The sequence below is a fragment of the Lissotriton vulgaris genome, chromosome 10 (assembly GCF_964263255.1).
Source record: "Lissotriton vulgaris chromosome 10, aLisVul1.2, whole genome shotgun sequence".
Taxonomy (NCBI): domain Eukaryota; kingdom Metazoa; phylum Chordata; class Amphibia; order Caudata; family Salamandridae; genus Lissotriton; species Lissotriton vulgaris.
Window position 1 is genome coordinate 564,824,947 of NC_141698.1, and position 22,305 is coordinate 564,847,251.

A 22,305-nucleotide genomic window follows, 5' to 3' on the forward strand; every position below is an offset into this window, starting at 1 on the left:
AAGCGTCTCCGAGCGAGTGCCGCCTTGGAAATTCCAACGCGCAGAACTGATGACATTGCGCGTTCTCTTCTGTGGCGAATAGATCTAACCAAGGCTCTCCCCATTGCTGAAAGAGGCCTTGCGCCACGTCTGAGTTCAGACGCCATTCGTGATCCATCATGCACCGTCGGCTGAGTTCGTCCGCCCTGGCATTCAGAGAGCCTGCCAGGTGTTGAACCACCAGGGTCACACCCTGATGTTCCAGCCATTGCCAGAGGCGCAGAGCCTCCTGGCATAGGGTCCACGACCCCACTCCGCCTTGTTTGTTGCAGTACCACATGGCGGTGGTGTTGTCGGTGAACACTTGCACTACACTCCCCCGGACAGAGCGGAGGAATGCCTTCAGTGCTAGACGAATCGCCCGCAGCTCAAACATGTTGATATGGAGCCGGGACTCCGCCGGAGACCAGAGGCCTCTGATCTTCGCCTCTCCCATATGGCCTCCCCAGCCCTGGAGGGACGCGTCCGTCACAACCACGTGCTCTGGGTGGGGTAGGGAGAGGGATCTGCCACTGACCCAGTCGCGATCCGTGAGCCACCACTGCAGTTGTTTCGCAGTGCCCTCCAAGATCAAGACATGATCGGACAGGTTGCCCTGATGCTGGGCCCACTGAAACTTCAGGTCCCACTGCAGAGCCCGCATCCGCCACCTGGCGTGATGCACCAGAAGGATGCAGGAGGCCATCAGCCCCAGAAGCCGCAGCGTCAACCTGACCGAGGCTCGGGATAACGGCTGGATGGGAATCAGAGCCTGTATATCCCAAACCCGCTGTTCGGGTGGGTAAACCCGAAACTGCGCCGAGTCGAGAACCGCTCCGATGAAGAGGAGCTTCTGAGAGGGGCACAGGTGTGACTTCGGCACATTGATGGAGAACCCCAGCAAGTGCAGGAGGTCGGCCGTAGTCTGGAGGTGGCTGATGACTGTCTGGGGCGAGCCCGCCTTCAACAACCAGTCGTCGAGGTAGGGGAAGACTGACCCCCCTTGCCTGCGCAGATGAGCCGCGACCACCGCCATCACCTTCGTGAACACCCGTGGGGCGCTGGTAAGGCCGAAGGGGAGCACGGTAAACTGAAAGTGCTCTTGGCCTACCGTGAACCCGTGGTACCGTCGGTGGGCCGGCAGGACGGGGATGTGGAAATAAGCGTCCTGCAGTTCCAACGCTACCATCCACTCTTCCGGGTCCAGGGCAGCCAGGACCTGAGCCAAAGTCAGCATCTTGAACTTCTCCTTCCGGAGGAAGCCGTTGACGTTCCGCAGGTCCAAGATAGGGCGTAGGCCCCCTTTGCCCTTCTTGGGTACCAGGAAGTAGTGGGAGTAACATCCACACCCTACTTCTGGCCCAGGAATGCGCTCGATGGCCCCCTTGGCCAAGAGGGCCGTGACTTCCTCTTGCAGAAGTTGCAAGTGATCCCCCGACACGCGGTGGCATTGCGGTGGCATGGATGGAGGGGACGCCTCGAAGGGGAGGGAGTAGCCCCTTCGGACGATCTGCAGCACCCACCTGTCCGAAGTGACTGTGCGCCAGTGGGAGAGGTGATGGCGAACCCTGCCTCCCACAGGCGTCACATGGGCCTGAAAACTCGGACTAGGAAGGTTTCGAGGCGGGTGCTGCTGAGGGAGGTGTGGACTGTCCTCGCAGTGGCCCCGACCGCCGCCACGGTGGTTTCCACGTCCGCCACCACGCTTTTGAACATTCTGCGGCGCGTGGCTGGCAGTACGTGGGGGGGCGCCCCTTCCGTGGCCATGAAAGGAGCGAAAGGCACCCGATTGCTGGCGTGGAGCCGCGAAGCCCAAGGACTTGGCCGTAGCCCTGGAGTCCTTAAAACGTTCCAGCGCATGGTCTGCCTTGTCGCCGAAGAGGCGACGGCCATCAAACGGCATGTCCAGAAGTGTGGCCTGGACATCGGCCGAGAAATTGGCGGACCTCAACCAGGCGTGGCGTCGAACCGCCACTGTCGGTGCCATCGCCCTGCCCAGTGAGTCCGTTGTATCCAGCCCACACAGGATAGAAAAACGTGCTGCATCCCGGCCCTCGCAAGGGCTTGGCCGAGTTTAGCCTGGACCTCCTCCGGGCATTTTGGCAGCACCTCTGCAACCGTGTCCCACAGAGTGTGGGTGTAGCGGCCCAAGAGACAGGCGGTATTCACAGACCGCAGCCCTAAGCTAACAGACGAGAACACCTTCTTCCCTAACTGTTCGTATCTATTGGATTCCCTGTCGGTAGGCGCCGACGGGAATGCGGTCTGGGAGTTGGAGGCCTGGATGACCAGGCTCTCGGGGTGGGGTGGGTGGACAAAAAGCATGGGTCGCCCGGGGCCGGGCGGTAGCGTCTGGCCACGTTCCTATCCACAGGCAGACCTGTGGCGGGCTTGGACCAAGTGCCCACAAGAACGTCACACAAGGCCTCATTGAACGGCAGCAGCGGCTCACTGGAGCTTGCCTGCGGTTTGAGGACCTCTGTGAGGAGGTTAGTCCTCACAGCCATGACGGGGAGCTTAAGGTTTAAGGCCTTAGCTGCCTTCGTCAACACTACACTATATGAAGAGCACGCCTCCGAAGCCACAGTCGGAGTGGAGCTAAATCCAGTGTCTGGCGAAGGGTCAAGACCATTGGCCTCCCCAAGCTCATATGCCCAGTCCTGTTGAGACTGGCAATCCAGTGCCAGAGGGTCCTCGGACCCCTCCCAATCTTCCTCGTCACCTGTGTCCTGTAAACCAGGATTAGTAGACAGGGCCTCCTCGTGGAGATAAAAATCTCCAAAGGCCGACAGAATCGGCGCCCAGCGGCGCCCTTCGGGCGCCTGAGTCGGACCATAGAAAACATTGGGGGCGGCAACAACAGTGGGCGCCGGGGGCGACACCTGTGGGGACGGCGCCGGTGAGGTCGTAAGGTCGACCGGCGACGCCCCGGATCCGGAGCCAGATCCGGTGAGGTCTTGCGGTGCCGAGACCAAAGTCGCCGGCGCCACCGGGGCCGAAGCACCCGACGACGTCGGGGCCAAAGCACCCGACCCGTTAGGACATCCAGACGGAACCTTTGGGCCCGAAGGCGTCACAGGAACCGACTGAGGAGGGAGGGTCCTCATGGCCATGAGGTACCGCTCGATCTCCTCCGGCGTTGCGCCGTGCCCAGGGACCCGAAAGTGTGGGGCAGGCGGCGACGCAAGCGACTCCCGCAGAGCCGCGTGGGCGGTGTCCCCCGAGCCCCCGGCCGCATCGTGCGAGCGTCGGGGTGGTTCGGACGACCGATGACGTCGCTCCGACCTCTCATGCCTCTTACCTGAGGACTTGGAACCTGATGACCGGTGTCCACTCCCGGAGCTTCGATGACTCCGACCTCGCGACCTGTCCCTCGACCTCCCGTGGGACCGGGACCGGGACCTGGAGCGGCGCTGGGCCGACTGCCTCAGCTCGAGTCGCTTGCGGGACCGCTCCCGCCTAGCCTTCGACGTCAGGGCCCGGCAGTCGGAGCAGGTTCGATCGTCATGGTCGAGGCCTAAGCACTTCAGGCACCGGCGATGGGGGTCCGTGACCGACATCAGTCGATCGCACTTCGAGCAGGGCTTGAACCCGGGCATCCCTACCGGCACCGATAGAGTCAAAGACTCGACAAAAAAGAGTGATCAAAAGATCAAAAAGTTCAGTCAAAAATTGACTGGGGGTAGAGCTTCTCCGGATCTGCGCTAGCTGGTGCAGAAAAAAGAAGAACTGACGTCAGCGCGCATGGGCGGCGTCTAAGTACTCCGACGACGTCATTCTGGCGCTAACGACGCCGACGACGGACGCAGAGCCGCAGACGAAGCCTACCGACGCGCAGGGGTATTGCTACGCAAAAAATTCCGGATCCAGTCTGACGCCTGGGGATAATCTAAGGTAAGGAATCTATCACTAACGTGTCTCTTTCAGATGTCCGAGGTACATGACCTCACTAATCATTACAACAGTTCCATGTTGAAAATCCTTGATCGATACAATCGCCTCATTACGACTAAAAAAGAATGTAAATCAAAGACCACAAACCATGGTTTAATGGTAGCTTAAATACAGATAGACGCAATCTGAGATTAGCTGAATGATCTTGGTGATGTGCTTCGCCCCTTGAACACCTTAACCACATCCCTGCGTGCAGGATTCCCCTCCTGTGCTGGACCACAATTAAAACGGGTGTGGTCATGACGAGCTCAGCTCGTTATGAGAACACGAGAACTGTGCTGCATGACGAGCTGAGCTCGTCATGAGCATGGAAGGGGTTAAGTACTTGAGAACAAGGGGGAGTATTTATAATAAACACATAGGAAGAGGGAAAGCAAATTTCCTGGAAATCCAAGTAGAAAAAGCAAGAAATCACCCAAAAAACTGTTTGAATTAATTAAACTCCAATCCAATATTCTTCCAAGTCTCTCATCAACGATGTCCAGCTTGCAACCAAGCCGTGAAGCATTTGCCTCCTTCTTTCTTGAAAAGATGAATAAGATTGAAACAGATCACCTGACAGCAATTGACCAACTTATAGTCTTACCCCTTTTCACCCCCTACTTTCTTTTTCCCACTCAGCCACTTCTTTCACTAGGAAACACTCCTAAAAACAGCGCCCATCAAAACCTTTGATGAAACCTCCATATTCAATATTCTTACAGCACTGAAACCCGCAAACCACTTTGGTGATCCTCTACCTTTGAATTTCTTCAACGAGTTGAAGATGTCTTTACTAACGCTCTGGATCAAAATAGTACATGCCTCCCTACTACAAGGTGTGATGCCAGATTGCCTAAGGTATGGGCAGGTTACTCCCATTCTAAAAAAACTGCCTGCAGATCACTAAGACCTAAATAACAACTCTGGCAAAGCTCCTTGAGAATTGTGTTCCTGTTCAGCTATGTAACAACATTGACTAATTCCATCTACTAAACAAATTTCAATCTGGTTCCCATCAAGGTCACAGCACTGAACTGGCCCTTACCCACTTAGTTGATAATGTGTTAAAAATTCTGGATCTGAATAAATCCTGCCTTCTAATCCTCCTTGACCTCTTGTCAGCTTTTGTTAAGGTCAAACATGACAATCTCCTTGACCTATTAGAACAAAGGCTGGGACTATCTGGATGCTTGTTAAATTGATTCATCTAATTTCTCCACAACAGAAATCAAAGAATTAAGGTCAACCAGTTCCTTTCCAATTCTACTCTGATCACATTAGGGATCCCATAGGGTTCCTTGCTCTCTCCCACACTCATCAACCTGTCCATGGGGCCCCTAACTGAAATTATCAAAGCATCTAACATTTACTATCATATGTTTGCTGAGACACACAATTGTACTCCACTCTTGATGATATTAAGTCCCTCAACACAACTCTACAATAAACTTAAAATGAACATATGATGTTACAATGCAGACAATTACAACACATGATTTTACAACGCAGTTGTTACATCACAACTACCATTACATCGCATGATTTTACAACGCATGCCATTACAACGCATACCATTACAACGAGTAATACTTTTAAGGTAACAGTAGGGTAAGTGTTGTATAGTGTAGGGGTAAAAATTACTATTCCCACTCCAGTGAGTGCAACAGTAGGGTAAGTGTTCGATAGTGTGGGGTAACAATTTCTATTCCCACTCCAGTGAGTGCAACAGTAGGGAAAGTGTTGGATAGTGTAGGGGTAAAAATTACTATTCACATGTACCCCAAAACCCACACCCACACTAAAACTAAAAAATATCCATTACTTACCTTATAATGCATTGCAATGGCATGATTTGAAATGGTATGCGTTGTAATGACCTGCGTTGTAGTGACATGTGTTGTAATGGCATGCGATGTAAAGGTAGTTGTGTTGTAACAGTTGCGTTGTAAAGGTAATGTGTTGTAATGACTGCATTGTAATGGATGTCTCCGCTTAAAACTGACTGACCATCAACCATCTCAAGCTACACTCCCTCAAAATGGAATTCCTCCTTATCTCCCCACTCAAGCAATCTCCCGTTATTCAAGAATACATGAAATAAATAACAGCTCTCAACAAGGTACCACACATCGTAGATGCAAAAAAAACTTTGGGACTAATACTAGATAAAAACTTGAACATGCAGGAGCACATCAGCTCAGCCACCTAAGAAGCAAACTTCCAAATGAGCATCTAAGCAAAATAAAACCTTTCCTTGCGCCTGATGACTACAAGTCCGCTGTACAAGCCTTAATCATCTGTAGGTTGTAAACCATAAAGAGGGCAACTCTTTATAGTCTACCTATCTTAAAGCTAGCACTGCTAAGGGCCTCTGTTTGCGTGGCTGCAAGGCTCATCACAGGATTCAAAAGAAATCACCCCATCTCTCCTTATTTGAAATCACTAAATTACTAAACTGGCTTCCCTGTAAGGCCAGGATTCAATTAAAAATTGCCTGCATGACCACCCAAAAATCCCTACACTGCAACACCTGTCTTTGCCTCGTGCAAAAACTGGAACTATTTGGTGGTTGCGAATCCTCCACGAGTTCCAGCACATTATTGCTGAAACCTCAATGATTTCATAGAAAGAGAACGTATAACCGTGCCTTCTCGGGTACTGCCCCAGGAATCTAGTACTCCCTGCCTCCTGCAACTAGGCTGAATCCCAGACTGAATCCCTCAGCCACGTCCTTCAAAAAAGAAGTGAAAGTAATACAGATGAATCCCTTTCTGAACTAGAAATTCACAAACTCCACCCTTGGGTTTCCGTTTTGATGCATCATCTTCTCTCATGTTTGCTCACCTCCCTCCTACACCTCTATGTATTGTCTCTTCTGCCTTGCTCGGGTTGGGACTTCCTCCCCAGCTGGTGTTGTGATATCCTACACCATTCATGATTTTATTGTTGTATTCCCCACCCAAGATTTTATTTACAATCTAATCTATGTTCTTAAGTATAGACTTCCAGCTTTGCTCTGGATAGGTCCTCCTCCACAAGCTTGATGCCATGACTCCCAGTTTTTCTCATGAACATGTTGTTATATTGTCCTATTAGTTCCCTTATATTTGTTCCTGATCACTTGTAAAGCGCTCTGATACCATCTTGGGTCATGTTTGTGCTATATAAAACTCTATAAATGAAGGAATAAGAGATTTTTGCTTTCCTTTTTTGTTGTATTTATCATGCTGCTTTGGCCATCAATGATATGTCGTTGGCCCTTCTCCGGTGATGTGATCCTATTTTTTCCAGGATTCCAGATTGTTTTTTCTCACCCATGCTTCCCCTCTCATTGTTATGTTATGTTATGTTATTAATGGGTCTTATATAGCGCAACGGCTACTCCAAAGGAGTGTCCCGGCGCTTTATGCTCCAGACCCAGAAAAGATACTAAAGAAGAACATAACAGCAAACAAGAAGACAAAGGAAAAGGAAACAGAACACTACCTAGCGAATAACCAAGTCTTCAGACCCTTCCTGAAGGCTAACAGATTGGATGTGGAACGTAAAGACAATGGTAGGGAGTTCCATAACTGAGGGGCCAGGAATCTGAAAGATCGCCCTCCCAGACGTGTCCTCTTTATACGGGGAACTACAGCAAGAGCTAGAGACTCCGATCTTAAAGATCGAGTCGGCCGATAGAATTCTAGCCTCTTCTGAAGGTATTTTGCACCCGTGGCATGCAGTGCTTTGTGGGCTAATGTCAAGGCCTTGAACATTATCCTCTTCCGTATAGGGAGCCAATGGAGGGATTGCAGCAAGTTTGAAACACTGGCTCGACGGTGCAGGCCGAAAATGGCTCGCGCAGCGGCGTTCTGGGTCACCTGCATACGCTGTAAAAGGTATTCTGGGAGACCCAGATATAGAATGTTGGCATAATCCAATCTGGATCCGATGAGAGCCTGCACAGTTATTCTCCGATGCTCCTCAGACAGCAGAGGGAAAAACTTTCGGAGCATCCTGAGAATCCCGAAGCAAGTCCCAGTCAAGGTTGCCACCTGGGATTTGAGCGAAAGCCCGTTGTCAATTTTAATTCCCAGGTTCTTGGCCCATTTAGATGACTGGGCTGGAGGGAACTTGTCAGCAGGCCACCAACCATGCCAGTCCGGTTCCACAGGGCATCCAAAGAAAAGTATCTCGGATTTATCCGAGTTACACTTGAGGCTGTTCAGATGAAACCAATTAAAAACAGCCCCAAGGCACTCACGGATACTTTTGCCATCGAATTCTTCGCTCTTGCAGCAGGTGAAAAGGAGCTGGGTGTTGTCAGCATAAGAGACGATCCGGGCCCCGTAGGACCCCCGCAAATCCGCCAGAGGGGTCATGAGGATGTTAAATAAAGTAGGGCTCAAAACTGAGCCCTGAGGAACTCCGACTCCCAATGGCGGCATTTCGGCAGATCCAGGCGAGGCCCAGACCGTTTGTCGGCGGTTGGCTAAGAAGGAACGAAACCAATTGAGCACCGTCCCCCCTAGACCGATGTCATGTAGTCTTGTGAGGAGATCCTCATGGGGAACGGTGTCAAAAGCCGCCGACAAATCTAACATGACTAACATCACCCTGCCTCCATCATCCAGCACCTCATTCATAATTACTGCTCAAGAATTCCAACTCAGTCCTTCAGTCAGACGAGACATTTGAGGTGGAGTGGCCGGTGGTGCTGGTTCTCTTCATTATTTCAATACACCTTTTGGAAACTCGTGTCACATAGTGCTTACTTTGAGCCACTGGTTGAAGGTCGGGCCGACTAGCACTCATTTCCCCTCATCAGACTTTCACCCAGAGCAAAAGAGAGAAAAACACAAAAGTTTGGAAGAAAGAGGAAGAAAAAGACGGAAAAATTGTTAGAAAGTAGGGATGAAAAAGAACATGCAAGAGGGAACTAAAGATGCAGAGTCAGATCGAGCCATGGGAATGCTGACGCTCTTTTAACCAATCTGACCATCCAACCGCTCCAGGTTAGGAGTTGATTGGGGTGTTCTAATCTGTCAGGGGCATTTGTTGGGACGGAAAAGTCCTCTGCATGGCAAGAGATGTGTGCTCCTGTCCAGAGTGCCCAAAAGTAGTTGTCATGTCACTAATGCAGATTTTTTGTCATAAGCGAACATGGATCTCTTTTACAGATTGTTGGACCATCAGGGGCGTCCAAAGTGTTGGCGTCATAGTGGGTGAAGGTTAGCGCCTTCAGCAAAAGTTAAGCAGCACAAGCCCAGCTGGCAGCATACAATGCAGTGATTAGTAGTAGTGAACACGTCCTTTTTACACTGTAACACTGGAGTGAGGCCTACAGACTCACTCCCCTTTTTGAAAGTTCTTCAGCTGTGTACTTAACTCACCCTTGCCTATATCTGGTAGATGAAGAAGGGCATGTGTGATGGAAACATGTGCTGAGTGTATCTGTGCTCGCGAGAAGTACAATACACAAGGGGTGAAGTGTGGCACAGTGTGCACATGGTAAATGTGAGTATGCTATTAGCGTGTGTTTTTAAAATAACACACTCTGGTACAATGCAGAAAGGCTGCCGTCCTGAACACTGCATGCAGCACACAAGTTCAGTCTGCGTGCAGTTATCCTTGTGGTGGCTTAATGCATGAGGATAGCAGTCCTGTGCAGTAAGTATGCTGTGGATGTACACTGAGAGCACATGTGCCTGCTCTAGGTCACTACATGGAGGACATTTGTATCCATTTTTGGTATCCCAGTCTTGTCTGGTGAAAAATGTGAGTAGAGGAATCCTCCCAGATTTGTGTATTGCTGCATTCCTGTAAGTTGGGAGGGACATGCCCTGGAGGATGGGAGAGACAGGCTTTTCCTGTGCATTTCAAAGGACTCTTTGATTCAATGACAGACCAAAAGGATGGGGCCAGGATACATCTCAAGAAGAGAGAAATTAGGTTGATATGGAATCATAAATAGTAAGGTTGGGAGCCTGGGATTAACCATTTGATGCACATATCACTGTGGCTGACATCTAGGTGTGAACTCTGGTCTCTCCCATGAATCGTGTTGTTGGTTACCCAACTTTGGTGTCCTGCCTGCTGTGACAGACACCCTTCAGGGAGAGGAAAGATGTCCACTTCAAAGAAGCAGAACTCCAACATAAAACTTCAAAGACCCAGACGCTAAATTACATTTTATGTCTGGGAAAGGACTATAAGTAAGGGAGTTTGAGACCTCAAATCATTGTCATCTGCCAAGCATCCAGACGGGCTGTGTGAGGAGGAGAAGCTCTGCAAGACTTCTGCCTGTTACCAGGACAGGGGGCTAAGCCTGCTAGTCTCCCTGATAGGTGATGGGAATTCACCCAGGAAAACCAAGACCACCTGCCCTGGATCCTGGAGCTCCAGCGCCAGCCTGCTGAGCAAGGCCAATGTGCCCTGTGAAGAAGAGGAGAGTGTTGAAGGAACAAGGTCCATGGGGGAGCTCTATCGTGAGTTCTTCCTGTGTGAGGTGTGAGAAATCCATTCTTACAAAGATCAGGCCGTAGCCCATTTGCAGGATTGTTTGGTCGACCCACGTGTGCTGGGTGAGGCTGCTGTGGACTGAGCCAAGAAGCGAGGTTTTAGGAATCCGCTCTTGCACTGATAAAGCCTCAGCCTGTTTGCTTGATTGTTTCGGCAACACCTGTCTTCCAGGAGGGGCCCCCGTGGACTGTGCTCAGGACCGAGGATTGTGTGGAGAGCACCAGGCCTGCACGACCTCGTGATGGGTGGTGGGTGACCCTGCGTGCTAGAGAAAGGGCCACTGTGAACATCAGCACCAAGTCAGCGTGAACAGACTTGTTAGTGCCATGGCAGCGACCCTGTATGCCAGGAGTAACCGCCGGAGACTCTGTGACCAAGGGTTCGGGCTGGGTCCAAGGCCCAAGAAACCACTGCTGTGACCAGGGTGGGTCTAGCCCGCACACTGCTAACTGCACTGAAAGGGGCCCAAATATCAAACAATATCACCGTAGCCCTGTTGGAGCAAGGTGATCAACCACCCAACTCCCTGCGAAGGAAAGTGTAATTTATTGTGTGATCACCGGAGTGAGACCAGCCCAATCACTAGAACCAGCCGGTGGAAGGCTCAGAGGAGAGAACCTGCACAGAGGAGAGAGTCTTTGTCTGCTGCTGAATGTGGATGTTCGCAGCCTGACTTTGCTGATCCGGAGCAGGACTTTGCTGCACCTCTGAAGTGTTACATACCGCCAGAGTGGGTAAGCTATGAACTGGGCCTTTGGGGCGCCAAAGGACATACTGCCATTAGTACTGCCACCCCATTGACTCTTGTGACTGAGCTTTTGAAAGGAGTCAGAGGGGAGAACTCTTGAGTAGGGTCTAATAGTTTACATGCACTGGGGTGGTCACTAGTGAATGGGAAATAGCATTGAACCCACTGCGCTAAAGTTAGTAGGGCAGGACGTGGCCTGACAACTACTAGAGGCCCTATCTCAAGGAGAACTGTGTTATTGATTTTAAATGGTGTTTACCTTTGCATCTGTAGAATTCGAATTAAAATACTTCTTTTTATATAAAAACTAGAATTTGTCTGGAAATTCAATTATAAGTTGTGTTCACTGATCTATATTTGTGTCCACACCCTGGAAGAGCCTTGATTTCTCATCTGACACTACCTAACTTAAATTCAGGTGCAGAAGAGCTGCTTGCCCCAGTTGAGCAGGATCAATAGTAAGGATGGCCCTAGGACATTGGGATTTAAAAGCCTCAGCCACCATGGTTGGGCTGACTAACCCTTGCCTGGACCTATGGTCCTCTGAAATGGTATTCTGGCACACCGCATTGTCATTATTACTGTGGAAATGGCTAGTAGCATCAATGGTGAATATAGAGTACCACGCTGACAATTGAGCAGTACTCATTTCTGAATGGGACAACTAAATATAGTAATATGAGGTTTAAAACGAATCGTTGCATTAAACCCGACTTCATGCTCAAGTCGAATTTAATGTAACTTTTGCACAAATGGCAATTTAGAAAGTTGCCACTTGGTTGCCCAAAGTTTGACCGTTTATGCTTGATTACCTCAAGACAGCCTTCGGCTCTCCTGGGGGGATGTGTGAACGGCTCTCAGGAACAAACACAGAGCGCCTGCAATTGGGAAAGGTGGGGCCTTTCCCCTAGCAGGAAGGCCAAAGAGGAAGTGAGCCCAAAAGGCAAGCTTCAAAGGGAAAGCCACCTTTGAAAGGAAAATTGAGTCACATAAAAGAGGGGCTGCTCTTTTGTTTTTGAAGACAGCCTGGCATCAGGGACAGAGAGAGGTCACTGTCAAGCCTGTTATTCCATGGAAATGCAGCCCCCAGGTACACACAATGTTACGATGGGCTAGAGAGCTCCACATACTTTTTGTGATTGGGCATACTGATGCATTCTGTGCTAGCTAGATGCAACACATTACATTATGCCCAACAGGGACGGCCCTTTTAAACCAGAACCTGGGGCCTGTAGCAATGAAAAACTACAATGGCTCCAGAAGAAGATTCAACAAAACCTTAAATTAAGCAAAAGATGCTCACAAAGGAACATGTTTTTTCCAACATTTATTTAGTTCATACAAAAGTGCCTGTCCCTTACTTATAACTGGTGAGGGCATTGAAGATGCAGGCAGAGAAGGACCACATTTTAGCTTGGCAATATACTCCTCTGAATATATCGGGTTACTCGATCGATCATATTTATCAAGACATGACCGAGTAAAGTTTATAAGACCTCACAACAAACTTGTTGCACTTAAACAGTTATGCCCAACAGGGACAGCTTCTTAAAAGTTCTGGGACCCACTGATGCAAATGTATATATTTCTGTTTTCAGATTGTTTGTTTCATGGCTGCTCAAAAGGTGTTTCCCTGTCCTGATGATGACCAGTTTAATCCAGAGGGTCAAAAGGCTGTTGATGCACCTTTGGTAAAATTGGGATAATGAATTGATTGCACTTTGCTTTTGTTGTAATGCAGGAAAAATCTATCTAAATTGAAAGCCCACTGCCAGTTGGTACCATTTGTGTTGTCTAGTGTAACACAATGAGAGCTAACCTTTTATTTTTGTATTGTATTGTCATTGTTTATTTAAAAAAAGAATGTGATAATAATATCTACAAATCTTGTTTGTGGGTGCTTGGCCTTTTTTGTTTTTTGCTTAATTTAATGTTTTGTTGAATCTTTTTTCAGAATCATTGTGTTTTTTTATTACACTTTACATAAAGTGATTACTAGGCCAGAAGGGTGCTGGTAGCCCATTGGCTAGTTGGTGCTACATCCTCCAAGGGCACAACCTAGGTATAAAACTGGCACCCCCTGGCACCTAAACCTCAGATCATGTTTGAACTTGAGAGAGGACTGAAGAAGGACTGCCCTGCTGTTTCCCTGCACCCAGCAAAGAGAGGCTGCGCCAAACACTGGACTGTACTTGCTGCTCCTTCGGCTATTAAAGAGAGGACTTTGCCTTTGGCGCCTTGCTTTAGGAAAAGTCATCCCCAAGCACTGGACAGAAGTAGTGGCTCATGCAGGGAAGGTGTTTATTGTTTCTTTTATTAAAAGAATCTACGTTAACTTTTGCCTCGGGCCATTGGCGGATTCAATAGCTTGCTTATTGGTATGGGCATTTAATTCCAATAGACTTACTAGGAGGAAAGCTATCATTGTTGCCAAAGGGATAGAGACACCCCAGTGACTATTCCTTGTTCTGGAGCGATTACCTAGAGGCTCTTTAACTTCACAGTACGCCTTGGGTTACAAGGCCAGATTTATCTTTCTGATTTATACTGCACGTTGTTTCACTATTTGATTGGAGTCATGCTGGTTTCTTTCTATGTTCAGAAGCTGGGGTTATGTGAGTGAGCAAGAGGAAGGCTCTTCCGCTCCCCGGTCTCAGTCTGCGGAGTTGTTCATAGGGTATGTAAGAATCCTCTCTGTCCCTCATATTTGCTGTTATGACATATTGAACAACTATTGACAAGGGTGTTCTCTTGCCAGATGTTTACCTCAGAACTTCAGCAGCCCTCGTTAAAACTCGAAGAAGAGAAGAGAAGGTTTTCTTTCTTTACAGGTACTTCTCGTAGACCAGCTGTATATTCTTAGATAAAAGGGGTCAGGGTAGAATAGGAAGGAACAGTGTTATTTTATATATTTATGCTTTCTTTCTAGGTCTCCCTCCCTGCTGTCCCCTTCCTTCCCTTCCCCCGCTTGACCACTCCGCGGAGTCTGTGTATTATCATTCAGGCCGTGGTGGTATCGAGAGGTGGACCCTACTAGCAACATACGATCCTGAGGATTCCGGCCACAACATGCACTAACTCCTGTGTACAAAGCACTAAAAGTACTGGGAAACTTGGATGGAAATAATTTTTTATTAATACAACCCCAACACATCCCAGTTCAATTGTTTTTCAACAATGGCATAAGTGACAGCTAGAGACATTTGTCTTACAGTTGTAAAATCTACTTGTTCAGTCAAGGAATATATGTAGATAGATACAGGGGAGAGATGATTGCAGCCCGATCCATTCTTATTATGGTGCTGACTAATTTTGTGAAATTAAGTGATAAAACTTACATTATCATCTTACACTCTTTAATAAGTAAAGCATATTCGAATTCTATTGACTGTCACCAATCTTCATTCAAACCAATTTAAGTTTCTCATTTTAACTTGTCTTCTAAAATGTAATACAAATTGTCTTCTGTTTCTGATCAGAAATTTGGTTTTTAATGCATATAACTGATCTCTTCAGCAGCATTGTCTATAAAGTCACTAGATCTTACAAAGGTTAAAGTAACCAAACAAAGATGGTTTTATTAACATATTAATATATCTATGTAAAGCAAGGATCATGCTGTATGGTATCATGTTATACTTACGCCAGTACAGTTAGCGATGTCAAAAGTGGGAGAATATCTCCAATTTTTTCCGCTCCATAATCACCTATTTGATTATTATACAAGCTGTTAAAAAAAGAAAATTGATATTGAGTAGATAATAACCATTATAAGACCATTCATAAAACTCCTTTGAGTTTTAAAAAGGCAGCCAATAAAAAGAGAAAGGGCAAAACAGTATGAATTAAAAGACATTTAAAGATAAATACACCATTGTTGAGAAATGGAAAAAGATGATTGTGAAGGAAAAACAAAGGGAACAGATCAGAAAATAATGACAAAATGGAAAGAGCAAAAGGAGATAAAAATCACGTACAATAAAAAGACAAGATAAGAGAGCTTACAGCCATAAAGAAACTACGTATAAAAGAGAGGAAAGGGAAATGAATAAACATAGCATGTGAAAAAATATTATAAATCAATGTTGCAGGTTAAAATATGAGTGGGCTACCACACGTAAGTTTGATGAAAATGTACAAGGCTGGACAGATAGTTCACTGGAGTTTATATATAGACTATAGATTTGTACATCTTTTGAGAATCACACATTCTAATATTGCCAGAGGGTTCAAGTTGAGTACTTACGACAGGAATTTGTGTGCAACTCGAGGATGCAAGGCCGTAGGGCCTGCAAGTCACAGGTTTTAATACCATCCAGACTGCTCAGTGGGGTAATACCCATATGGAAGCAATGTTTGTGCAACTTTGGACCGCAGGGCTGTAGTCTACAAATCACCGGTTCTAATACCAACCAGAGTGCTCCGTGGGGCAACATACTTAGGACAGAGATTTGTGAACTCTAGACCCAATCACAGTAAAATCACAATGAAATAGATCAAACTCTGCCCGGCTGTGCCTTGCCCCTGCTCCTTTTCCTACTCCCAGAGGGATATCCTTTCAATCTTGCCGACCATGCCCAACGCCTGGAGTCTGACTTGACTCCACTACAACCCACGGCACAGAACCGCAAAACCTGTCACTACTCTTTATTCAGGGTTGTGGATTACACATGCTGACACATTCAAGCATGTACCAGCGCTGCTGCTCGTGGCTTTCTGGTCACCAAAAAAGGCACACACCTGAATGCAGATGTGTGTTATTCTGCCTAATCCTTGATCGTTTGTTTACTTTACCAAGAATTTAGCTCTAAAGGCCTGGCGGGCTGGGCTTCAGTGTACACAGAGGTGTAATCCCCAAAGCAACCAAAGTGTCACTCCTACTGCAGACCTAAAGCTACAGCGGCAAACACCATCAAACAGACACCCTTAAACACCAGGGCAGACCTCAGCCTGTGACACTTGCAGCACTGCAGCCGAGAGATTAGTTCAGTTAAAATGCACGGTGAGAGTCTGTCACTCAGACGCTGCGGGAGATGGGTCACGGAAATCGATCCTCCGCTTCGGCTTTTAAGGGGCTGAACTCAACTTTTCCAGACTGCAATGAATGTACTAGAGCGCTAGCTGAAACTACAGGGCGAGGTGCTGCTAAAAGTAAATTCAATTCGAAAAGTCAAGGAGATTAGCACAGTGATTGATACTTACTCTATGTCAGAATTGCCATAACGGTACCGGGCGGGGCCAGCCACGATGACCCCCACGCGTAATGCGTGATACTTGGCAGGGCTGCCCATAGAAAACCAAATGAGTACCTGCGAGAATGAGGATATTTCATATTTGTCGCACAGTTACGTGCACCGTCATCGGGAAAAAAGAGTGAAGATTTTATTATATGTGACGTAGATATAAATGTCACCATTTCGGACAGCTCGTTTTGAACAATCAAGGGCCGGTGCCCTCTAAGGCCCGTTTCACCAGAAGCTGCTCTCACGGTCACTCAGTGCCGCCCTCCTTTCTCTCTCGAGGTGGAAATATAAGCACACTTGCTGCAGAACCATAGAAACATATAGATGAACATGTTTGCTTGTTTATTTTTTCTACGTCCCTGCGGCTGTTGGGGCATACACTTCCACTTGTACAAGGATGTGATGTGGCCGGCACAGAGCAGAATTGCGCGCAGCTTCCGATAAAACGGCGTCAGAGGGGAACCGAGTCCTGGACTTAGGGTGAGTTGTGGCTGCCAGGGCTAGGCACACGGGAGAAGAATGGAGGTGGCAGCCACAGAAAGCTCCCTGAGCCAGACCACATCAGTGGCTAAGCCTGAAGAGCTCCGAGAGTTGTGCTCCAAAGCCTAAGCGCTAATTAAACATTATTGCCTGAAGCTGCATACCACAACATCCGTATAAAAAAAGTAGGAGGCACTCCTTTGAGTACCCATTAAAGTAATGGGGTAACCCACAAGGTACTGGACCTGGGTATCAATCGGTATTAAACAACAGTGGTCCAAGACCTCTATAGTTAGATAAACTGAATCAATCAGTAATCAATCATTGATTACCGTGATTACCGTGATTACCGTGCGACGCAGGTGAGTGTGACCCAGTTCTGGGACACCCCCGCGCCGCACGGCCACCAGCTGCTGCGTGTGCCTTCCCGCCCTGTGCCTCGCCTGCCCCGTCTCAGCCGCGAGACCACGCCCCTTGCCACCGAGCGGCGTGGTCTGCACTCGATTCCTGCCCTGTGACCCTTTATTTGTTTTTGCCTTGATTTTGGTGTCCCTGTATTTGTTTTGCCTCGTTTTTGGTCCGTTTTTATTGTAATTGTATTGCTGTTGTTGCGCTAATTGTTTTTCTCTCCTCCGTTGTTTCCCTGGTTTGCCTCCCTCTGCCACCCCCGTCTCATCCCTCCCCGCTTCCCGCCACCACCGGTAACCCCGCCCCTTTTCTTTCTGTACCCTCCCCGCTCCCGCCTCCCAGCTGCTCCGCCCACCCACGCACTTCGCCATATATGGCGACCGTGCGAACGCGCAGCGGTCACGCGCAGCGGGCGCGCCGATTGTGCGCCGAGGGCGCACCAAAGGTAAGCCCGTCTACGCCTGTCCGCGCCTGGACCGCGCCCAGTGGCTGGACCCCTGGCCCACGAGGACCCCGACCGACCCGCCTGACGTACACCGCCGCCACCCTCATCGCACTCAACACCGGCCGAGACCCGGGATGCTACCGAGCCACCCCACGACGCTTCCACGGACCCTTCAGCTGCAACACCTGCAAGTTCACCTGCATCCGGACCTGCCCGGCACCAGCACCCGCCAAGCTGAACACCAGCAGCAACCACCTCAAGTGCATCCTGCTCAACACCCGCTCCGTCCACAGACACGCCATCGAACTCTGGAACCTCCTAGACGCCACAGCCCCTGACGTTGCCTTCATCACGGAGACCTGGATGAACGCCTCCTCAGCGCCCGACATCGCCATCGCCATCCCAGAGAGCTACAAGATCACCCGGAGGGACCGCAACGCCAACCAGGTGGGAGGAGGCATCGCCATCATCCACAGGAACACCATCCGCATCACGACCAGCACCGACAACACCCCACCCTCCGCCGAACACCTGCATTTCCAGATCCACACCGACCCGAAGACCACCCTCAGAGGCACCCTGATCTACCAACCTCCGGGACCACGCACTCAATTCAGCGAGGACATCGCCCACTTCGTCAGCCCGCATGCCCTCCCCTCCGCTGACTGCATCCTCCTGGGGGACTTCAACTTCCACCTGGAGAACATCAACGACGGCAACACCAGCACCCTGCTCGACAACCTCGCCAACCTTGGACTCAAGCAACTGGTGAGCACCCCCACCCACCTCGCCGGATACACACTCGACGCCATCTTCTCATCCAGCAAAGACATCGATTTCAGCCACGCCACAGAACTCCACTGGACGGACCACAGATGCATCCACTTCACCTTCAGGAGAACAACGATCCACCACTGATGGAGCAGATTTCATCTGCAGTCAGGCATTGTTTTATTTTTTGTGCTTCAGACAAACTGCATTTAAATTGCCACGCACCTTTTGGTGCAAGTTAATGGCACATGAAAAATATGAAAGTGAGGCCTATTCACTCTCAAATTCTTTTGCTGAATTAACATGTGTTTTTGCAATGTAGAGAAAAGTGGCTTTTTAGCTTTGAAGATTAATAGAATATGTTTCTCTCTTCCCAGCTCATCCCATGCAATATACATTCACTATTTCTGTCTTAAAAGACTTTGACTTGTTGCATATTTTGATAAATATTTTCAGTTAATAACACCTCTTTTACTTTGTTGCACATTGCATATTTATTTTGCATGTTGTACATAAATAATAGAAAAGCTGCTTTACGCTAGTAGCTTGGCTAGGTAAACATTTATAAGGAGTATTAGTATGAATTTGGGAAACATAATGGGCTGATTTACATGAAATTAACATTATCTTTTTGTTTATTTTATTTTTGGGGCCTACCATTAAATGGCTGCCTGTGAAACCATCAAAAGCTATGGCTTGCTTTGAATGAGAAGGGAGCATGCGCAGACTGTGGCAGCTTTCCTCATGCCAAGAAGTGAAGGACAGCTTGAACTGTACATTCTTGTGATTGTGCCAATGTACCAGCTAACTAAAGTATCCGTCCTACTGCGCTGAGAAAAGGAAGGAAGAATTAAAATGAAACATTTTCCCTAGTAAATGTTGCAAATGTTTATAAATGTATTATTCATATATGCTTCTTTTGTTAAAACTGTTTTTTTTTAATGCGTCAGGAAAGTGCAAACTCATGCCATCATAACTGACCAATCAGTACAGGTTTTCCTGAAAGATGTTACATCTTTGTGTAGTCTGCCAAAATTTTGTGTATAAAAACCGACAGGGGCTGGCTTTCTCAGCTCAGCTGGCTTCTAGGCTCATTAGGGGGTGTGTGAGCTCTTGAAGAGAAGGAACAGATTAGGCCAGACAGCCTATGGGTTAGGTACGAGAACGTCCCGGGAGATTGCTGAAGGGAGGGTTTGCGTCCGAGGAGTGTCAGGGGGAGGTTTCTTGCTTCCACGTCATATCTTGGCCAAATTCCCTTGAGGTCTGGTGAAGGAGGGGCTGTCTCACTCCCTGCTTGCTCTTTAGACACAGACAGACAGAGAGTGCAGCTGATTAAATAGAAACAGATGCTAAACTTTCAGTTATGCTTTGATTAATTAATTAGGTCTGAAAGATGTATTTGTTTTATGCATTTATTTCTCTTTATGGGAGATTTTTGCAAACTATTTGATTTTTGATTAGCCTTGCAAGACTATTTTTCTTAGAAACTCTTTAAGAATTTTGAATGACATTTTGCGCCACATTCCTATATGTAATGCTTATATGCAGACAGTAATAAGTTCTGTATTAATGCTATTTTTCCTGTTTTCCAAATTCTGTAACCTGATTGATATTTTACTAATGAATAAACTGTCAGAGAAAACATAACTTTTGACTAGAAAATAAAACCCTTTAAATACTCAACAACTCTCTTTATTGGCTTAAAATAATAATTGCATTTTTGACTGTTCATGATTATTAAAAGTCTCCTGAAGGTAATACATGGTGTGAAGGGCCCAACACCTTTTGAGCGGTAAATTAGAGGTAGCATGAGGGTTTTGCATTGAGAAATTACCAGAAGAAATTACCGCTCCATCAGTTTTTGGTAATCAGAGGATGGTTATTATTGATTAGTTTGGTGATTAATGATTATTGATTTCACCATCAACTACTCAACTAATGGATCATTGACCTTAAGAAGGGAAATAAAATAATTGCCCAAGTTAGATAAATGTCCAAGCCCTGATTCCTGACTCCAATGCTCAGAACCTGAAGATTGGCAAAGCAGTACTGGAAGGTGATGCAAGAAGTGGTGTGAGTATCAATAGGGTTGTGAAATGTTGTTAATATGCTAGCATGTATGTATTTTTGAAGTGTTGAAAATAGTAAGGATTTTTTTTTACTGTTGGTGAAATTTTGCTTATTTTGAATTGATGGTTTTATTGATTATATTGGTAATCTCATAGGACATAATTTTTGGTTATTGATTACATGTTTTAACTCTTCATGTTAAGTTAGTGTCTTGTTCTATGTTATTTGGAACACGCAGGTATGTACACCTGTGGAATCCTGGGAAGGAATAGCGGGTGGTAAATGGAAGCCACACTGCACTGAGGTTATTCGTCTGTTGGAATAACACTGAGAAGCTGGGTAGGGCTGGCAGTGTTAAATTAGGGACTATTTTCTGTGTGAGTGATTGATAGCAAAGAGTTCGCTGGTGAAACTTTAGTCTGATATCACCTAGAAAGGGTCACACTAAAGGAGTAGCAGGTTCTTCTGAGCTTGATTGACAGCAAAAGGGTTCGCTGGTGAAACTTTGGCCTAAGATATATCCTGAAGGATAAGTCCAAAGGAGTAGCAGGTTCTTCTGAGCTTGAGTGACAGGTAAGCGGAAGGGATTTACCTGTAGTGTTTGAAGAGTAAACGGAAGGTCTTACTTTGTGAAGGGTAAGCGGAATGTGTTACTCACAGTGAATATAAATCTATCCTTTATTTAGCACAATAGACAGAGTAGCGAATGTATTTATGTTGTTACTAACAGAGTTATTGATTCAGAGAAATATTGCAGTACGATTTTGTGGAGGGTCAGTAGTAGGAGTAAAACTGACTGATATTGAGACTGACAGCTTTGGAAAAAAAGACATTGCATTGAACTATTGCAAAAATGAAAATGTTTGAAGGCTTAAAGAAGCTGTTAGGAGGTAAAGTGAAAAATTCGTTTTTTATTGGTGAAGCTCCTGAAGGAACACCTGTGCATTTTATGTCTACCAATTTGGGACAAAATACATGTATGTGGGTTCACCAATGGTGCAAGATTACTGAAAAAGAGGGTGTTTTGAGGTTTCCAAAAGATGGTACTTTTGAATTGCAAATTATTGACAAATTAAGGGAAGTGTTATGTGAAATAAAGACACCATCTAAAGCTGCACAATTTGAGGCCTTAAGCTTGTGGGAAAAGGTAGCAAGAGAGAAAGCAAGTGAGGATAAAAAGGTAAAGCACCAAATACAGGAGAAGAGAATTAATGATGATAAAGAGCTTCAAATAAATAATGATTCAGGGGATGAAATAATGGATGAATTGTTAACTGATTGTCCACCACTTTAAGTGGTTCCCATTAAAAATACTGAAAATAGTGTACTAGTAAGCACTACAGTGGCTACTGCTTCTGTTGAACAGAGAAAAACACAGATTGAGAAAACTGAGCAGACATTTCAGATTGACCCACTACCTGTTGATTCAGCACTGACAGTGATACCTCCAGGTGTTACTGCTTCAAATGTGCCTGATTCAGTCCAAGAATTGCTAACTGCAGATGCACAGATAATGCATAGAAAAATGATGACTGTCCCAATTAATGTGATCCCTACTGAAAAGGTTCAAAGAGCTGCAGAAGGAGTGATTATGGCAGAGTTTATTTCAGAAACTCAGAATTCACAGATTATTGAACAGAAATTACCCCAAGCACTGAAAGTTGAGGGAAAATGGCCTTTAC

The 22,305-nt window shown here is 47.0% G+C and overlaps 1 protein-coding gene across 3 annotated transcripts in view; it reads right to left on the bottom strand.

The window, feature by feature from the left end:
* CIITA (class II major histocompatibility complex transactivator) overlaps positions 1-22,305 on the bottom strand; it is a 451,080-nt gene that overhangs the window by 43,604 nt on the left and 385,171 nt on the right. For all 3 annotated transcript variants that reach the window (XM_086941420.1, XM_086941419.1, XM_086941421.1), the window contains one exon: positions 14,850-14,933. In XM_086941420.1, the coding sequence (XP_086797546.1) occupies positions 14,850-14,933 (84 nt within the window). The remainder of the gene's footprint in view (positions 1-14,849; positions 14,934-22,305) is intronic.